At 48.4% G+C, this 19,453-nt stretch overlaps 1 protein-coding gene and 1 non-coding gene across 3 annotated transcripts in view; both read right to left on the reverse strand.

Moving 5' to 3' along the window:
• Positions 1-840: 840 nt before the first annotated feature.
• Positions 841-19,453, reverse strand: part of HRH2 (histamine receptor H2) — a 52,823-nt gene continuing 34,210 nt past the window's right edge. For both annotated transcript variants that reach the window (XR_004032700.1, XM_003273257.3), the window contains one exon: positions 841-3,793. Coding sequence is in view for 1 of the 2 variants with exons in the window: in XM_003273257.3 (XP_003273305.3) it covers positions 3,601-3,793 (193 nt within the window). In the remaining variant the exon portion in view is untranslated. The remainder of the gene's footprint in view (positions 3,794-19,453) is intronic.
• On the reverse strand, positions 7,535-7,641 carry LOC115831814. Its single transcript, XR_004027305.1, has one exon. It is a non-coding gene; the product is annotated as a U6 spliceosomal RNA (small nuclear RNA).

Genomic DNA, 19,453 nt, shown 5'->3' on the forward strand with positions numbered 1-19,453 from the left:
CCCCGATATTCATCACCCCCGTGGCTGTCGCTCAGGGGTTAGCAGTTCAGTTCAGGACTGCTTAGCATCATCTGCCAACCCAATTTACTTCCTTCACCTTTTCCAAGTCTTCCAGCTTTGTCTTTTCTCCCCTGAAATAGATATTAAAACTCATTTTCAGCCGAGCAGTTCCTGTAAGCTTTGATTTACACACAATCTCTTCTCTGCTTCTTGTGAAAATTTGTCAAGGTGTGTCTTAGTGGGTACTTCTGGAGGGTTGGAAGCTCAGAATTCCACAACCTCTAGCCTCCTCCCTACCATGCCAGGGAGCACGGCTCACGGCTGACATTGCGGTGATCAAACATCATCCTCAACTCCGGCCTGCCCCCTTCCTTCCTCCTCAAAACCCTTTTGTTGGTAGCTCTGGGATTCATTCCTTGCACAAAATCCATGCATTTTCTCTTGACCTGGTTTTTACTTGTGCCTCATCCACCCACTCTCTATTGTGGGCTTGTTTGATTGGCAAGTTTTCCATTTTAAAGATGCCTCTTTCTCCCACGTAAAAAAGGTGTCTCTGCATCTGGCAATTTCAGAATTATTCCACTCCAGGAACACTTACCAAGCCCCTCCCAACTACCTGGGTCTCCAGGTCCTTCTGATCAGCCCTTCCCTCATTTCTGGTGTGGCTCTTTAAGATGAAAGGAGCTTCTGGAAAACATCTTTACTTTTTGAGGCAATTTTTAATTTGGCCTTTACCCCAGCATTTTATCATGACTCTTTTTCTAAATCAAGACACCGTATGATGAAGTTTGGGAAGCATTTCCTCACCAGGAAGTTAAAAAATAAAACCGTGAGGCAGCATCTGTTTCGATAGTTTTATTGGAACACGATGGTAACACAAACATGGATTTGGGGTCCCACCACAGATGTTCCTCCTCCAGGCAGCATGCACCCCACTTCTGCAGCCAGCAGAGGCTCCAGGAGGCCTGCAGAAGGTGGAGGCAGCCCAGAGACAGACGTGGAGGCGTCTTCTGCAGTGGCGGGTGGTGCGTGGGCCCCTCGGGCCAGAGCTCTGACCAGCTGAGTCTGTGAACAGCCAGACTGGTTTGTTTTCACTTGAGGTCATGTGGCCGTGACTGAGAGACCCGCCTGCCTCAGACACCTGGGAAAACTTCCAAGAAGGGGGTTCTGGGGATTCCAGAAGGAATTCAGCCAAGAGACTAAGCACCTCTGGGGGGTCACCAGGGCAAATCATGCCTTTAGGTTTATTGGCAGATACACTGCTGAAAGCATCTGTTTTGGCCACTCTCTGCACTGTCTTTTCTCTGATCATTCATCCAACACATATTTATTAAGCTCCTACCATGTGACAAACACTCCTCTAGGGGTTAGACAGACAATGGTCACCAGAAACAGACAGGACCCACAGCCTCGTGAGGAGGAGAGACAGACAACGTTCAAGGAACCACGCAAACAGCCATGCCAGTGCCTTCCAAGGAGAGCTCTGAGGGGTGTGGCAGGGGCCTGGCTTGGTGTGGAGGGTGAAGGAAGACTTCCTCAAGGCAGTGACACTTCAGGGGGCAGGAGGAGCCTTTCCTCATGGAAACAGCTTTGAGCATGGAATGGGCAGAGTGAGTTAATCAAACTAAAAGGAAAAGAACAGCAGGGCCAGAGTGAAGTGACGGAGGAGGCCTGGCGCAGGGGGAGGCTGGAGAGGGCCCAGCAGGGTCCCAGCACAAAGGGCCTGAGGGCCGGGCTGAAGATGGTTTTATCTACCTGTGTGGCACGACCTGGGTTGCATCTGGCATGGCCCACTCTGGCTGTCAGGTAGGGGGTGGACTGGGTGGGGGCGAGAGTGCTGAGGTGTTCCAACTGTCCTGATGAGACAATGGTGGTCGGATGGAGTGACACAGAGTAGATGGGGAGAAGCCAGCAGATGGTGGAGCCAGGGCTCCATGAGGACCGAGGCAAAGGGAGGTGGTGGCAAGGTGGACCCTCAGCCTGTGAAGCCCGGGCAGGCTTTGGTCTGAGAAAGGGACCTGGGGAGCAGGGTAGGTGCAAGGGGAAGGCAGGCACGCAGCTGCAGGCACGCTGAGGGAGAGCGCCTCTGAAACTCCCAGGTGGAGGTGTTGCGGAGGCGGGAGTGGGTCTCAAGCTCCCGGAAGGAGCCAAGCCTGCAGTTATAAATCTGTGAGTGATTTCATAACCGAACCTCGTGCCTTGTAACTGGAGTTGTGGGTGCAGACGAGGTCACAGGCGGAGAGATGCTGAGTGAGAAGAGAGGACTCCGGACTGAGACTGGGGAACAGCCATATCTGATGGCAGGCAGAGGACAATGAGTTGCAAAAGGGACAGAAAAGAGAGGTCGGGGATGTTAGGGAGGGGGAAGATCATGAAGCATCTTGGAAACCAAGGAAGATTGAGTGTCAGGGGCCAGCCAGGAGATGCCACTGAGAAGCCCTGAGTGTAGGAGTCCCTCCACAGCCCCCTCTCTCTGGGGCTGGCACTACCCTATCTCTTTGAGTCTCTTCATGGATCCTGTAAATAGGAACAGGGGGCCTACCCTCTTGGACAGGGGAATCAAAAGCTGCTTAGAGTGGTCAGGAGACGTGCCCGAGGTCATACGGCCACCAGAGAGTGCTGGGGGCCAACTCCCCCATTCACAACCATTACAGTCCCTCAAGCTCCATCCCTCCCTCCATGATGCCTGGCTGCAGACACTCTCTGAGAAAGTCCACCGCACACCACTTCTTGATGACAAGCACCAGAGAGGGTCATACCGTAGCAGGAAGGGACCCCCAGAGCCTGGGGGTCTAAGCCTTGCTAGGAGGAAGGTGGCTGAGTCAAGGAAATATTTGCCCTCTCTCCTGAGAGGCGGCGTAGTGCAATGTCAGTAGTGTGGGCTTGAGGCCTGGCTTTTCACTCATTCTCTCATGCATTCACCCATTCAACAAATATTTTTGTGTGCCTCCTATGTGCTAGGCACACTTTCTAGGTGCTGAGTGGCCTCGGGCAGGTCCCTTACTTCTCTGAGCCTCAGTTTCCATCTCTGTAGAGTCGGGGTGGTGATTCTTCCTCTAAACTCATGTTGCTATAAGGGTTATGAGAGCTCATGCCAGGGAAGCACCTAGTACACAGTAGGTGCTCATGAAAAGCTATTTCCTTCCTTTCTCTGTCTTTTCCTTTCCTTTCCTTTCCTCCATCCTGCAGAACCCATGAGGGAGTGAGAGGCCGATGCTTTCTTCAATACCCTCTGCCTTGCTCAGAGGTCATGCACCTTCCTACACATATGCACCCATGCACACACATGTGCACGCATCCCCGTCTGTCCCACCGTCTCTGCTCATGACTCCCAGGGCCAGCACCAACGTGAGCTTTGAACCCATGGGATTCAGCCCACTCGGGCCCAGAGGAGTCTTGCGTGCCTGTCTGGGAATGCTGAGCACAGAATAGGCTGTTCCGCCCTAGGCCTGAGGACCCCACGCCCAGCTGTGTGTTCTGGGAGCCGCCAGACTCAGTCCAGGGTGAGTCCTTGGTGGCTTTGGAGACTGGGTCCTTAGGAGCTCCAGGAGTCACATCTTGGGGACCAGGAGCGGTATCTTCAGTGTCTTGGGGCTAGGTCTAGACAGCCTCAGAGGACAGCGTCCTCACCGCTTTCTGGGGAGGTCTTTTCTGTGGCTCCTCAGACAGTGGCTCCCCCGAGAGCTCCTCCGAGGGGCCTCCCGTGTGTCTCTGAAGGAACCTGAGCCCCCACAGGCTCTTGCAGCAGCTCAGGAGGTTGCTGGAGCACGTAGTGCAGGACAGCGCTGGCTTCCTGAGGAGACACAAGCACATGCCAGGCTGAGGTGGCCACAGAGCAAGGCGGGGGCAGCCCAGGTTTAGCCTCTCGATTTTGCTTCTACTAAGCCGGGGCCTGGGGAGGGTGGGATGGGGTGGGGAGGGGAGGGGAACCGCCGTTTGCCACCCAGAGCAGCCTATAGGCAACAAAGACTTCTTCCCTCCATCCAAAAGAAGGAGTATTCAGGAGACTTGCTTTCAAATCCCAACTCTGCTTCTAACATGTTGTGTGCCTGTGGTCAATTTACTTAGTGTCTCTGACTTCAAATGAAGATAAAAATATCCAATTCAAGATTTTTGTTTTGTTTTTGTGTTTGTGTTTTTTGAGACAGGGTCTTGTTCTGTTGCCCAGGCTGGAGGGCAGTGGCATGTTCATAGCCCACTGCAACCTCTAACTCCTGGGCTCAAGGGATCCTCCGACCTCAGCCTCCCGAGTAGCGGACACTATAGGTGCGTGCCACTGTGCCTGGCTAGTTTTTTAAATTGCCTTTTTTATAGAAGTGGGTTGTCACTCTGTTTCCTGGGCTGGTCTTGAACTCCTGGGCTCAAGTGATCCTCCTGCCTCAGCCTCCCAAAATGCTGGGATGATAGGCATGAGCCACTGCACGCAGCGCTCACTTTTCCTACTCCTGAAAGAATTCAGTGTTACAGAATACATATAAAAGTAAGCACACGCAGGCTGTCTGGTAGTAGGAGCCCTGTCAAAGTGTGCCATTCCCGAATCTTAGTGAGATGATTCCTAAGCATCTGCAGCATGCCCCGAGTTGGGGAAGAAGTTTGGGAGAAGTCTGAGTTACTCCATCTGGCATTCAAATCAGCTGTGAACACCTCGGCCACCAAGGGAATCAAGTGTACGCTCCCTCTCCCTTCCACCTAGAGAGAGGGAAGGGAACCCTCGTGCCTTTAGCGTCCACCTGATGATAGCTGTGGGTTTGGAGGCCTGACTTTGTAAAGCTTGGTGAACAAGGCGCTTCCTTCCATGTGAGGGCATGTGCCGGCCAGGCCATTGCAGAAGGCCTGGGTGTGGCCCTTCCTCCCTGAACACCCCACCTGCACCTGGGCCTCAAGGTCATCCCTCTGGCATTTCAGAGCCTGTGGGCGTCCTTTACCATGTTAGCAGTGTACATATTTGACCAAGCAGGCAGGTATTTGCCCTTGCATTAACATTCCAGATGCAGCCTGTGGCTCTGAGAAGGCAACTCTCTTTGCACTCAGTGAAATTATCAAAGAACAGCTAGCTCTAGGCTAGGAAATAACCACCTCTCTTCTTCTAAGGGGCCTAAAAATCACTTAAAATAATGCTATTTTGGAAATACCACATGTTCATAGTAACAAATTCAGACCATAGAGATTAACTAAAAAGAAAATAAACATCTCAAGTCTTTCTCTATTCAGTCATATCTCTTTGTTACATGTCAATTTACTCATTAAATATTTTTAAATGAAATGCATTCAGCATCCAAAGAGACACTATATAAAACACATATACATGGATTAAGGAATATTGAAAAGAATACCAGTGGAACCACCTGTCAAATTAGGAAACTGAACTTTACCAGCCCCTGATTTGTTTCAGCAAATATTTCTGTATCCCTAAACAATCTATTGTGTTGTCCTGCCTGTATTTCACTTGTATATACATAAAATCGTGTTTTATGATCTTTTCTCTGTAGCTAACCTTTTGTTATTGTTTAACATTATATTGTTGATAGGTATAGCTGTAGCTCATTTTCACGGTTGTGCAGTATTTCAGGGCCAGGCAAAGTGGTTCATGCCTGTAATCCTAGCACTTTGGGAGGCCAAGGCAGGCCAATCGCTTGAGCTCAGGAGTTCGAGACCAGACTGGGCAACATGGCAAAACCTGGGCAACATGGTGAAACCCTGCGTCTACAAAAAAAAAACACAAAAATTAGCCGGGCCTGGTGGCAAGCACCTGTAGTCCCAGCTACTTGGGAGGCTGAAGCAGGAGGATCATCTGAACCTGGGAGGCTGAGGCTGCAGTGAGCTGAGATTGTGCCACTGCACTCCAGCTTGGGGGACAAAGTGAGACTCTGTCTCAAAAAAAAAAAAAAATTCTACTCTGGGCACACTACCTGTGGGGGTAGGTAGTCCTGCTCCATAAGAAGCAGTTAAAAAACAAACAAACAAAAAGATTGGGCATAAGTTGATAACTGTTTACATCTGTATGATGGGTTCAGGGAGCCTTACTATGTACATGTTTAAAATGTGCCATAATTTTTTAAAAAAGGTATTTCATTGTATGAATAGACTTCAGTTTATGCATTTATCTGTTGAAGGACATCTGGATTTTTTACCATTACAAGAAATGCTGCTCGGGACTTCACTGGACCTGTCCCCTGGTGTATAGGTGTTTGAGTGCTAGTTGAATTTTCTATCCTTTTCCACTGGTCTATTTGTCTATTCTTGCAGCATTACCACCAAGGACTTAATTGCTATATCTTATTTTTTCCTCTTTAGGAAAGACTTGGCTATTCCTGAGCCTATTCTCAACCGTACAGATTTTAGAATCAGCTTGTCCATTTCTATGATAACACTGTTTGGATTAATGGGAATTGTTCTGAACATACAGATTAATTTGGCAAGGAGAAACATCTTTATAATATTGAGTCTTCCCCTCCAGAATCTATGAGTCATTTGAATTAATATTAGGGTATAACAGGGGTATTGCACATAAGATCAGTATACAAAATTCAGTTGCACATATGGAGTCCAATTCTCTATGTATCAGAAGGAGGTAGCAAGAAAATGCAATTTATAAAAGGATACCACACTTACAACAACAATCAAAATCACAAGGCACCCAGGTACTCATCTAACAAAAGACGTACCAGATTTTTATGAAGACATGTATATAATCATTGAAAGATTTATTTAGCTCTTCTTCAATGTCTCATTTTCTGATTGTTCTTGTAAGTGGTAGTTTTCAAAAGTTGACAATGTACGTTGATTTTATGTCTGGCAATGCTGCTCAACTTTCTTATTCATGATAACAATTTGTAGATACTTTTTGGTTTCTGTATAGAGGATGGTTATTAGCTGTGAATAGTAATAGTTTTGTTTTTTCCCCCTTCTTATTTTTTTAAATTTGTTTTTCTTGTCTTACTGGACTGATCTCCAGTAATATGTTGAATGGAAGTGTGATGGCCAGCTCTGCTCCTTATTTTAGAAGTGGTTTGTTAGTATTTCCTCAGGTTAAGGAAGTTTCCTTCCGTTCAGAATGTGCTCGGAGATTTTGTTTTGTGTTTCAAATCGTGAATAAATGCTTAAACTTATCCAGTGTTTTTTTTTTCTGCTTCTATTGATATAATATTCACAAAGAGTTTTTTTTCTTTAATTTGTTGATGAGCTGAATTACATTAGTAACATTTCTAATATTAAAGCAACCTTCTATTTCTGTATAAATCTAACTTGGTCACGAGGAATTATATTTTTCTTTTAAAATATTGCACGATTATGTTTTCTAATGCTCTGAAATTTTTGTAACTATGTTCATGTTTCTGATTAGCTTGTAATTTCCTTTTTCATACTTATTTTTGAATCTGCTCTCATAAAATAAATAGGAGAGTTTCTCTCTTTTTCTCTCCTCTGAGAGAGTTTGTATAGGACTGCACAGTGATCTCTTTTCTTTGAATGTCTGGTAGAACTCATTTACAAAACCAAATACTATTGGTGTTTTATTCATATTATGTATTTATTTTTAAAATATAGAATTCTCATGAATTTGCATGTCATACTTGCACAGGAGCCATGCTAATCTTTTCTGTATGGCTCCAGTTTTAGTATATGAGCTGCCAAAGTGAGCCTGCCATTTTATTTATTTTTAATGGTTATAGGGCAATTCAGGTTTTCTATTTCTTCCCAAGTCAGTTTTGGCAAGTTCTGTTTACTTATTCACTTCACCTTAGTTTTTTCTTGTTTTGGGCATAAAATTGATCATAATGTTCTTAGTATCTTTTTTGATCTCTGCAACATCTATATTAATATCTCCCCTCTATTATTCATAGTCTTTACTTATGTTGTTTATTCTGTTATCTTAACAAGTTTTTAAAGTACCAAAGTTGGGTTTTGTTGCTCTTCTCCTTATTAAATCTTTGTCTTCTGTTTCATTAACTTCTTCCTTTGTCTCGACTCTTTCTTTTCTGTAATTATCTTTAAGTTTGTTTTGTTTGTTCTTTTTTTTTTTTTTTTTTTTTTTGAGATGGAGTCTGGCTGTGTCCCCCAGGCTGGAGTGCAGTGGCGCCATCTTGGCTCACTGCAAGCTCCGCCTCCTGGGTTCACGCCATTCTCCTGCCTCAGCCTTGTTGTTCTTTTTAACTTCCTAAATTGGCTGTTTAAATCATTAAATTTCAAAATTGCCTTTAAAAATATGAGCCACTATGGCTATATATTTCCTTTTGAGTAGAGTTTTAGTGGCATCCTATAAGCTTTGATGTGCAGTATTTTCATTGTCGTTTACTTTAAAATGTTTTCTAATATCCATAATTACTTTTTCTTCATCCCACGATCTATTAAAAATGTTTACAACTATGTAAGAGTTTTGTTACTATTTAATTTTGTTGTAGTCAGATAATTGTTCTGTAAGAAGCATATTCAGTGCCTTGAAATATGCTGATACATACTTCTTAACCTAATACATGGTCAGCTTTTTAAATGTTCCATGTGTGCTTGAAAGGAATATGTACTCTCTAGTTGTTAGAGACAGTGTTCTAAGCGTTTTGTGTTTCCCAAATATTAATTACTGATTTTTTATATGCTTCATCTTTAAATTTTGATAGAGGTATATTACACATTTTCTGCTGTAATGATTATTTATTTCTCTTTGTAGTTCTGTCAACTTTACATATTTTTAAAGCAGGGTTATTTGGTACATACAAATTTAAAATTTATCTTTCTGGTGAACTGAACTGTTTATCAAAATATGGTGACCATATTTATCTTTAAAGATGGTATATTTGGTCGGGTGCGTTGGCTCATGCCTGTAATCCCAGCACTTTGGGAGGCCGAGGCGGGCGGATCTGAGGTCAGGAGATTGAGACCATCCTGGCCAACACGGTGAAACCCCATCTCTACTAAAAATACAAAAAAAAAAAAAAAATTAGCCGGGCATGGTGGCGGGTGCCTGTAGTCCTAGCTACTCAGGAGGCTGAGACAGGAGAATGGCGTGAACCCGGGAGGTGGAGCTTGCAGTGAGCCAAGATCGCACCACTGCACTCCAGCCTGGGTGACAGAGCGAGACTCCATCTCAAAAAAAAAAAAAAAAGATGGTATACTTTTTGCTTATAGCTACTCAGATTTCTTTCAGTTAGTATTTGCTGAGTATATCTTTTTTTCCTTCCTATGCTTTCAAAAATTATGTTCTTTATATTTTAAGTCTCTTGTAAAAACATTTGTTTGGATTTAAAAAACCAAGCCTGACAATCTTTGTATTTTTTTAACTGGCCAATTTATTCCATTTATATTCACTGTAATTACTGATTTATTTTCATTCATTTCTTCCATCTGTTTTTGTGCTTTACATTTGTCTCATTTTTTCTAAATTTTCCCCCCTTTTCTTGTTTTAAGTTGATTTCTTTTTCTCATTCTCTTTCCTCCATACCATATGGAATCTCTACCTTCTGTTTTTTAAGTGATTATCCGAGGCATTTGAACATGCATATTTAGCTTTAAAAAGCCCAGTGGCAGGAGCCCCTCTCTCTCTTACTTGCCCCCCATGCTGTGCATAAGCTGGGATGAGACACCAAGCTGGGATTCCCATGCTGTGTAGACTCTAGTACAGATTACCCTTAATGGCAAAAACCGCAATTACTTTTGCACCAACCTACCACTTGCAGAGATTCTAGTAGGTTTAATCTTCTTCAACCCCCTTCACGGTCCCATGGCCTATCTTTGCCCTGAGCCAGAACACTGGAAGCTATTTTAGCGGATGTTAAGGGGGTTCTAGGTGTGTATAACGTGGTATCTGCCGAGCAGTGTTTGTGATAAACACCTCGTTTTCACATTTCCATCCTCAGTTCCCCTTCTCATGCTAACAGCACCTTGATTCTTCTTCAGAATTCGACCTTCCGCACTTTTTGTCCTTGTAGATTAGGTGGAGTTGACCTATTTCCCTTTGCCCTGGCTTCAGGGTTGGGCATGTGACAGTCGGTTGAGGGATAGACATATGACCCAATCCAATGAAACCGAAGCCTGGAGCTTTTTGTTGGAATAGTAGGAAAGGGACATACTTTTCCCTTGGGTCTGCAAAGATGTTAAGATAGAAGCTTGGACCTGCTGGTGGCTCTATGGGAAGACTCCAGCTGAGAATTACAGCCGCAATCTGAGTGGGAAGCCGAGTTGAAAGTTGGAGAAAGACAAATTCCTGAGGACATTTGAGCCCTTGGGTCCAGCCATGCTTGAAGCTACTCTTAGTCTCTTCAGTTCTATGAGTCGGTTACCTATCTCCCAAACCCCATCCTCTTTTAACTGGGTTTCTTCTACTTGCAGTTAAGAGAGTTCAGACTAATCATATTCCTAAATAAACGTCATTTGAATGTGAATCTTGTGTTTTTACATGGACGGTGTTATAATATGTTCAGCCACCAGGGAACAGGACCCGGTTTCAGAGCTGCTTGGGTCGCTTTGCCCAGCCCGGCTCTGAGCCTCAGTTTCCTCATCTGTGAAATCAGTTAATAATAGCGACCTCACACGGCTAATGTGAGGACAACGGATGATGAATGCCAGTGCCCCTTCCCATTTCCCTCTACCGCTTATCATACAAATAATCAGACAGAACCACCATCTGTATGTGTTATCCTGCTATTTCTTGCATCTGTGCTTTTGCACAGATTTTTGTTATTCCCACTGCTTTAAATTCCTGTATTTTCTTCTTTGCTGGTCAATTTGTCCTGTTTTTCTTTTCTTTTCTTTTCTTTTTGAGACAGAGTCTTGCTCTGCTGCCCAGGCTGGAGTGCAGTGGCATGATCTCAGCTCACTGCAACCTTCGCCTCCCAGGTTCAAGCAATTCTCCTCCCTCAGCCTCCTGAGTAGCTGGGATTACAGGTGCATGCCACCATGCCTGGCTAATTTTTTTAAATTATTTTTAGTAGAGACGGGGTTTCACCATGTTGGTCAGGCTGGTCTGGAACTGACCTCATGATCTGTCTGTCTCGGCCTCCCAAAGTGCTGGGATTACAGGCGTGAGCCACTGTGTCTGGCCAATTTCTCCTGTTTCAATATTCTGTTCAGTATCATCTCCTCTGGGCAGCTGTCTCTGAGGTCTCCCAGAATTACCGGTTCCCTCCTGGCTCCTGCAGCCCCTTTGCCGAGGCACTTATGTCCCTGGGTTAGGTGTCAGCTTACTTGTCTGTCTCCTGGACTAAACAGGAGTGTCATAAAGGCAGGCATTGGATCTTTCATCATCTACCTTGTCCAAGTTTATAGTAGGTGTTCATGTGTGTTTTGGATAGTGATTCTCCTGTCTTCTAACTTCCCAAATTCACAGATGGTCAGAGGCAGTCGAGCTTCTCCCTGGCTGTCTCTGGTAGCCAGTACCCACTTTCTGGCTTTATTTCACCAGCTACCTTCTCACCACCAGCCTGTAAGAGCCTTGTGGGCAGGAACCCTTGAGGGAGACAGTGAGGGAGGTTCACCACTTCAACAAACATCTGAGCAGCAACTGCATGCTAGGAGTGAATGGGAGGAGGTGTGAGATTCGGAACCAGGAGTTCCGCGTTCTGTCTGAGCCTTCCTCATCCCTTGCTGCTGGGTCTCAGACAACTCTGTCTCTCTCTGTTCCTCAGTCCCTCTCCACATCTGTACAACAGGAACAGTCCTGAAGAAGAGGCTGTCAGAGCCATGAGATGAGATGGGAGAAGTGGAATGTTTTGAAATTTCAGGGAATCCTCCTTCTCTTTCTCCTCCTTTGTAAATGCTTTGTCCCTGAGGGTCCCTAAAAACTGACAGTAGATCACGCCTGTAATCCCAGCACTTTGGGAGGCCGAGGCGGGTGGATCACGAGGTCAGGAGATCGAGACCATCCTGGCTAACACGGTGAAACCCCGTCTCTACTAAAAATACAAAAAATTAGCCGGGCGTGGTGGCGGCCGCCTGTAGTCCCAGCTACTCGGGAGGCTGAGGCAGGAGAATGGCGTGAACCCAGGAGGTGGAGCTTGCAGTGAGCTGAGGTCACGCCACTGCACTCCAGCCTGGGCAACAGAGCGAGACTCTGTCTCAAACAAACAAACAAACAAAACAAACAAAAAAGCAAACAAACACAACAAAACAAAAAAAACCTGACAGTAGAGGGACTGGGTGCTGAGGTTCTGGGCTGATCCTGTACTGAACAACACACAAGAAACCCCAGACTGAGAGGGTCAGTTTCACCTGCATCCTGGGAACTGGGTCACCAGGACATCTCTCCTTTAAGAGCAAATGGAAGCAGAGGAGGTTGGGGAGGAGAGAGGATGGCTCCTGCCCTCAGGGCCAGCCACAACCCACCTCACAAGGGTCTTTCTCATTGCCATAGGCTATTGCTAAAATTGGAGGCGACCCTTTTCTCTAGGCCATGCCTATTTTTTGGTTGTTTTAAAATATGCCGTGGTGGAAATTTCAGGACACAAAGTCACCTGGAGAGCAATCACAGTGTTCTTTTCATCCCCCCTTGTTTTCTGCCACAAACCAACATTACCCAATATGCCCAAATGACCACACTTCAGCCCTCTGCTCATGAAAGGAATTCTTTTCTCACGGCCTTCTCCTGGTTTTCTGGAAGTAAGCACAGAGGGTTTGCCTGCCCCCAGGGTCTGCTTTGAAGGAGACTGAGGGGCAGTGCCAATGGCAGGGATCTCCCTTCAAGGCAGGGCTCACTTCATCCTGCATTAACAGGCAGCGTGAGCAGGTTGCTGAGCAGGCCGGGGAGACTCCCAGCAAGAGCTCTGCAGACACTCTGGGTTCACTTTTGCACCCAATGAGGTGAAATGAACCCCGTGGGACTTACTTGAGATCAACAGTTGTCAGTCACAGGCCTTAACCCCTTTTACATTTTTTCCATGACAAAGGGAAAGTGTGGGTCTGGGAGCTTTAGGCCTATAAAAGGAATTTTGATAAGGGAGCTCCTGGGACACATATCCCTGAACACTCATGAGCTATAGCCTCGGACCTGACCGGGAGGCTGCGAGAGGGAGGGGGTTGGCTGTGACTCTAGCAGGATCCCTGGATTTGCTAGTGAATGAATAGGTGACTGGCAAGAAGTAGCATTTACTAAGTGCTCGTGTTCTGGGGCCTGAGCTGGGTGTTTTGCATCTTTTTTTCTGTTTAACTGTCTCAATGGCACGATAAAGCTAGAAAAGGTGTGTGCATTTAACAGACCATGAATGTGAGGCTCCACGTAGGTAAGAGCTGCCCCAGGTCACACAGTAGCAATGCTAAAATCTGAACCCAGGGCTGTCTGACTTCAAAGCATGCTTCTCTCCCACTGCGACATGCTGCTTCCTGTGGGGCAGACTGAATGGATTAGGCAAAACGGCATAGAGGGATAATACGAGGGACACGGAGATGATCTGGGCAGGGCTGCTGGTCTCCAGCAACTTAAGGGTGATACAATGTTTGGGTTCATTGCTGCAGTGTAAAAACAAACCTGCATGTGTGCATAACGTGAGCCTGTAAGCGAGCCTGTGCAGGTCGGTGTGCCAGTGTATGCACAGGTGTAAACTACACACAGGGACAGGTCTGCTTGCACGCAAGAGCGTGTGTGCACTCCAGTGCCTGAGTGTGCATGGGTGTGTTGCCTGTGAGTGTGAGTGGGTGTGCACCAGCAAGATTGTATGGCCATTTCTGGCTCTGGAGTTCACAAGAGGCTCCATGGAGCAGGTGGCATTTGAGTTGGGCCTGTTGCCATGAGGGGTGTTTGGGGAGGTGGGCAAGGCTCTTCAGGCAGAGAGCAGCCTGAGCTGTGGGATGTGTTCTGAGAACAGGCAATGGCCTATCTCAGCTGAAGAGGAAGAAGCATGGGGCTGAAGAAGATGAGAAAGGCAGAAAGGGATTCTGTAGTCGGAGTATGAAGGTCTTGATTGAGGAATTTGTGTGTGATCTGGCAGGCACTGGGGAGCCACTGAAGGCTGTAGAGCAGGGGAGTGTCAGGAATTGAACAATGACTGGACTAAGTCTGTGACCCGGACGGCTCTTCTTCAAATTCTATGGCTGCGTGGGGTGGTGAATACCCCAGTGGGGGAATGGGGAAGGGAGCTTGCCTCTCTGGCAAGGCATATTCACTCACTGCTGGGAGAGATGAGACTGCAGGGGAGTGAGTCTGAGCAATTTTCATGGGCGTCCTCTTTAAAGGTAAAACTTTAGGCAAAATGTGTGACTCAGCACTGTCTTTGAGCATGCAGTGTGTGCTCCGCCTGGGACCCCTCACCCCCACCAGCAGTCATGCCAGCGGGGGACTTTACAGAAGAGAGGACTGGCCTTCCCTGGGGTTGAACGCCCTGACCGAGGTCACACAGCTGGTGAGCAGAGGGACCGGGATCCTGCCACCTCCGCTAGGTGCAAACCCCGTGCTGAGCCCTAAGAGCTACCACGCGAGGCCACCATCCGCTGAGCTCCTGCTGCACTGCGGCCCGGCTCTAGCATTTTCTATGTCTTAACTCAGTTCCTTCTCACCCCAACCCCATGGGGCAGGTGCTGAGATTCTCCCCGTCTTATAGAAGGGGAAGTTAAGGCACAGGAGAGGTTAGAAGACCCAGCAAGGGGGTCACACAGCCAGTAGGCAGCGCTGAGTGTTGCAGCACATCCCATGGAAGAACTGAAGGCGTGGGAACCCTACTTCCTCCCCCACCTCCCTGCCATCCACTTCCTGCTGCTGACCTAGGATTGCTGGTAATAAAACCACAAGAGTGTGCATGGAGGAGGCCCTTAACATCCACACTGTCACTTAACTTTTACAACATCCACACGATCGACATGACAGATATTTATCCTGTTCTCATCTCTAACAGATGAGGGAGTCTTGGCCCAAAGAACTTCAGTGACTTGCCCGGGACTCACAGTGAGTGGTGGAGCCTTGAGAAGTCCAGGTCGGCCCCACGGCAAAGTGGGGGGCTCCCTGCCTTGTAATGCACAAGGCGGAGCTCAGAGGGGGCCCAGAGTTGACCCACACTGCTCCAGAATCGGGGTCACACTCAGGTCTCCCAAGTCCTGACTGTGTTCACCCTGCCCAGCTGCTCGAACTTTTCAATAACTGCCACTTTGAGATGGGCTGACTTGACGCACCCTCTCCTCAAAACTGTGAAATGTTTTTTTCAAACTGAAGGAAACTCTCAGGCCCCTGCCCACTCATGCCGACGGCGGCTCACACACAGGCGACTCTCAATGGCAGTCACCATCCCTCATTACATCCCAGCCCTGCGAGGCAGGCAAAGTGTCATGCCCATTTTGTAGATGGGGAGACTGAGGTTCAAAGAGGCCTGCTGTTTGCCCCTGGGCATTTAGCAGTGCCTGGCAGAGCTGGGAATCGCCTGGGCCTGTTGAGCGCTGTGTCTTGGGTGTGGCCCCTGAATCGCCGTGCCAGTTTCTTTGGTTTGAGACCTTTACTGGCTCTGTAGCCTCTGACTGGCTCAGGCCTTGGACCTGGGGACCTCTCAGATGGTTCCTCCTCAGCCCCTTCCAAGACTCCTCTCCCCTCTTCCCTGTTCCCTGGCCCATCCTTAAATGCTGGTGGCCCCTTCTCCTTGCGGTCTACACCCTCTGCCTTAGTCTGCCAGCCCTGCAGCACTTCTAGGGCCCTTTTGCTGATGTGGCTTCGAGGAAGTAATAACCTTCCGATGTGGCTGGCAGCAGGGAGGCCCCCACAACCTGTCTAGAAAACAGCCAGGTGAAGTGTAGCACAAGGCTTCATATACCCCTCCCCTTTTGCCAGTAACTGTTTCCAGAAATTCCGTTTCTAGGGAAATAATCTGAAATAAACAAAGTGTTCCCTGCATGAAGATGTTTATCATAGGGTGAAGAAGAGACAACAGCCAGATGCAGCAATAGGGAAGGGTTTTCTTGCACCAACTGCTGCGCGAGCTGGTGACCTCTGGGGCTCACTGGGTGCCGGACGCTGTGCTCCAGCCTCTATATTATTCACTCCTTTAATCCTTGTAACAACTTTTTGAAACAGGCACTAGTAACACCCCCTTTGACAAGTGAAGAAAGCGAGGCTTGGAAGGTTAATCGGCATGCCCAAGGTCAGCCAGCTCCCTGAAGTCTGACTCCACCAGCCTCAACCGTTACCAGGGCAGCGATGGTTAGTAGTCACAATTACCAGCTAGTTGTTGGGAGATGGCCAACGTGCTGGGCAGCGTGAGATGCTTGTCAAGTGCGGCAGGCTGGGCTGGACTTTGCAATGCAGGGAGACTGCATGGCTCCTGGCCCTGGCTTGTCTGCGTCATCGGCACGGGCCCCGCCACTCAGGCAGCAACGGCAGGGGAGGGCAGAGACAATTTCTGAAGTCCCAAACAGAAATGGTGGAGATAGTGTCAATGTGCATTAGGTTTGCAAGGGCCCCTGTGAGCCGTTCCCCACCACCCAGGAAGGAGGGGGCACCACCTGGGGAGTGGGGCGGTAGGCTGGGTTAGATGCTAGGCTGGGCCCTGCTTCCTACCCCCAACACTCTCCTGTTGGGTCAACACCCAGATTGCAGAGGAGCTGGAGTCACTAGAAGGTGAGTTTGTGGGGTCTGAAAGCACAGAGGCTCTGCTCCACTCCCCATTTGGAAGCTCAGGACAAGGCTGTCTCAGAGCAAGGGGCCCCTGCAAGGGAATAGAAATAGCAGCTAGGAGGCCTCAGGCTGCACCCCAGTTCCTCTTCCCTCTCCTCACAGGGGCTGCAGGAGATCGTTAACATCTCGCAGAGCCCACAGTGAGCCTGAGCACATGGCTGAGCCTTGGGGACTGCCTGCTAGGGTGTCCTAGGGGTGGGGGCCCATAGCAGAGGTTAAGGCCTGCAGGGGGATGTAGCTGGCTTTGGACAGTGCCAGGGAGAGCCCAGGAGCCGGCCGACTATGTCCACGCAGGTGCCATGGATAGAGAAGCTGACAAGACAGGTCTGGAGTGGCCCAGAGAATGCCACTGGGGCCAGACAGCCTCCAGGGACTTACACTGGGGGGATGCAGGTGGGGAGGGGAGAGAAGCCTGCACGGACTGCGTGCCACTTCCAAAGCCACCATGTTTACTACGGGAAGTGGCTGAGCTCCCTGACCTGGAAAATTTAAGTTTTTCCATCATCTGTGAAGTGGTGGCCTATGAGGTCCCAGAGCAGAATAAAACAAAGTATCTTACACCTGGGCACGTCCAGGTGTGTGCACCAAGCTCCACTCCTGGGGCAAGAGCACTCACTCAACTGGTCCTTCCCCAGCCCTGGGAGGGAGGCACTGGAATGATCAGCCCCATTTTTCAGATGAAGAAGACACAAGAGTTTGAGAGAGAGGAAGTCACTCGCTCCAGGTCAGCCAGCCAGCAAATTGGGGAGGTCAGCCTTCAGAGCTCTGGCAACAGACAACTGCCATGTCATAAATAGCTTCCCAGCTTGCGAGAATGTCTGGTAAGGGACGAGTGAATGGGGGAGACAGCAGGAAACTCAGCAGCCACAAAAGTGAGAGACGTGCAGCCTGCTCAGGAATGAACACCAGGTGGAACAAAAGCGGGACAGAACAAGAGCATGTGCATCCTCTTACCACCAAGATATTAAGGCCATGTCTGCACCCGGACCAAGATGGGAAGCGAGTGCAGAGCTGTGGCTTCAGGGACTAGGAAGGGTGGCAACAGACATGGGGTTCTCTATGACTTTCCATTTTATCTTCCATTTTCACAGTAAGTTTTAAAACTCTGTGTCTCCAGATTCAGCATGAGAAGGAGAAGTTCCTTGAATCCTCTGGGCATTGAGGACAGCCCTGCCATCCACCCTGACAGTCTGTCCCTGGGTAACAAAGGGATGTGGTCGGTCCTCACATGAGGAGGGACTGAGTGTCCTCCATGGACCTGCGACGTCCTGTCTGTGAGGCCCTCGCTACCTCCTGCAACTTTCTGCATGGATCAGAGACAGGAGAAGCAGGCACGCTGATGGCTGTGTAGCACCACCTGCCAGTTTTTGGCAGTCGGGACCACCTCGGCTTCCTATCTCCAGGCAGGGCGGGGAGGGAATGGTCCTCATGCCCCAGGAGAGCCTCAAGGGCTGTGCACACCCTGCAATGCAGGCACACCCCCTTCCACCCTCTGAATGCTGTGCCACAAACAGCCACTGCGAGTGTAATGAACACCCCAAAACAGGGAGCCCTGTGACTCACCACTGCTGCTTCAGGGACAGGGACAGCTGCCAGAATTCTTAGCTCTCTTTTACAGATGGGGAAATTGGGACTCAGAGAGGGATACGATCTCTCCAAGCTCACACAGCCAATCTGTGGCAGGGGAATGAGAAAGTCTGGTCTGGTCTCCTGTCCCCAAGGCTGGGGCTCTCTCTGCAGTCCCCGCCCTGTGCCCAGCCTGCACCCTCACCTGCCCCTGGCTTCCGAACCGGCAACTCAAGTCGTGACGAGGACACGCTTTACTGAATTTGCCTCCACACTTCGAGCGACTCATTAGTATGAAAAACACGTTCCTACCACCCTTGCCAGAAGATTCTTGACACAACACAGTTGGGGGGTTGGCACGCTCTCTCCGTTGTTAAGTATTTATATATAGTTAGTGTTGGAATGATCCCCGGACACCGATCCAAGTCTCCCGTTTTCAGATGGGGGGCATCAGGCTTAGGGTCAGGACCCCCCTGGAACAATTCAGTAGCACAGCTGAGACATAAATCCACAGAGCCTGCCCTGAACTTTCCAGCTGCTCCTTGGCAAATGGGCCATAGGGAAAAAAATAAATAAATAAAGACTGCCACTTACTAAGCATTTGCTCTGTGCCAGGTGCTTTGCATAAATCGGTGCTAAATTTTATCCTAATTCTCTCAGGGAGGCATTTTCATCCCCATTTTGCAGATGAGCAAGCTGAGGCCCAGAAAGGGCAAGCCACCTGCCCAAGGTCACAGAGCCAGGGGCTGGAAATGGCACACATTTCTTCCCCCACGCCAGGGCTGGCAAACGATAGCCCACAGGCAAATTGAGCCCACCACCTGTTTTTGTTGAAATGGTTGAAAAATAATAGAATAACATTTCGTGACCCTGTGAAAATGATATGCCGCTCAAATTTTTGTGTTCATAAATACAGTTTTATGAGAACACAGCCATCTCCATCCATTTATGTATGGTCTGTGGCTGCTTTCACCCTACAAGGGCAGAGTTGCAACACTGCAACAGGGATCGAATGGGCTGTACGGCCTAAAATATTTACTATCTGGCCCTTTGCAGGAAAGGGACTCCTGCCTTTTGCTGGGCTGTCTCCTGAAGGGTCTCGAAAGTATGCAGCCCCCATACGGTTGTGCAGGCCGTTTTCTGCACAAAGGCATCAGGTGAAGGGGTCAAGGGCCTGCAATCAGCCCTCCCTCTGCTTGCCAGGCTGTGCACCCTGGGGCCGGGTGCCCTGGAGGAAGGGCCTTTTCCTCATTTGTTCACCTTTCTGTGCTCCTTTTTTTTTTTTTTTTTTTGAGATGGAGTCTTGCTCTGTCA

The sequence above is a fragment of the Nomascus leucogenys genome, chromosome 2, assembly GCF_006542625.1.
Source record: "Nomascus leucogenys isolate Asia chromosome 2, Asia_NLE_v1, whole genome shotgun sequence".
In the NCBI taxonomy this organism is placed as follows: Eukaryota; Metazoa; Chordata; class Mammalia; order Primates; family Hylobatidae; genus Nomascus; species Nomascus leucogenys.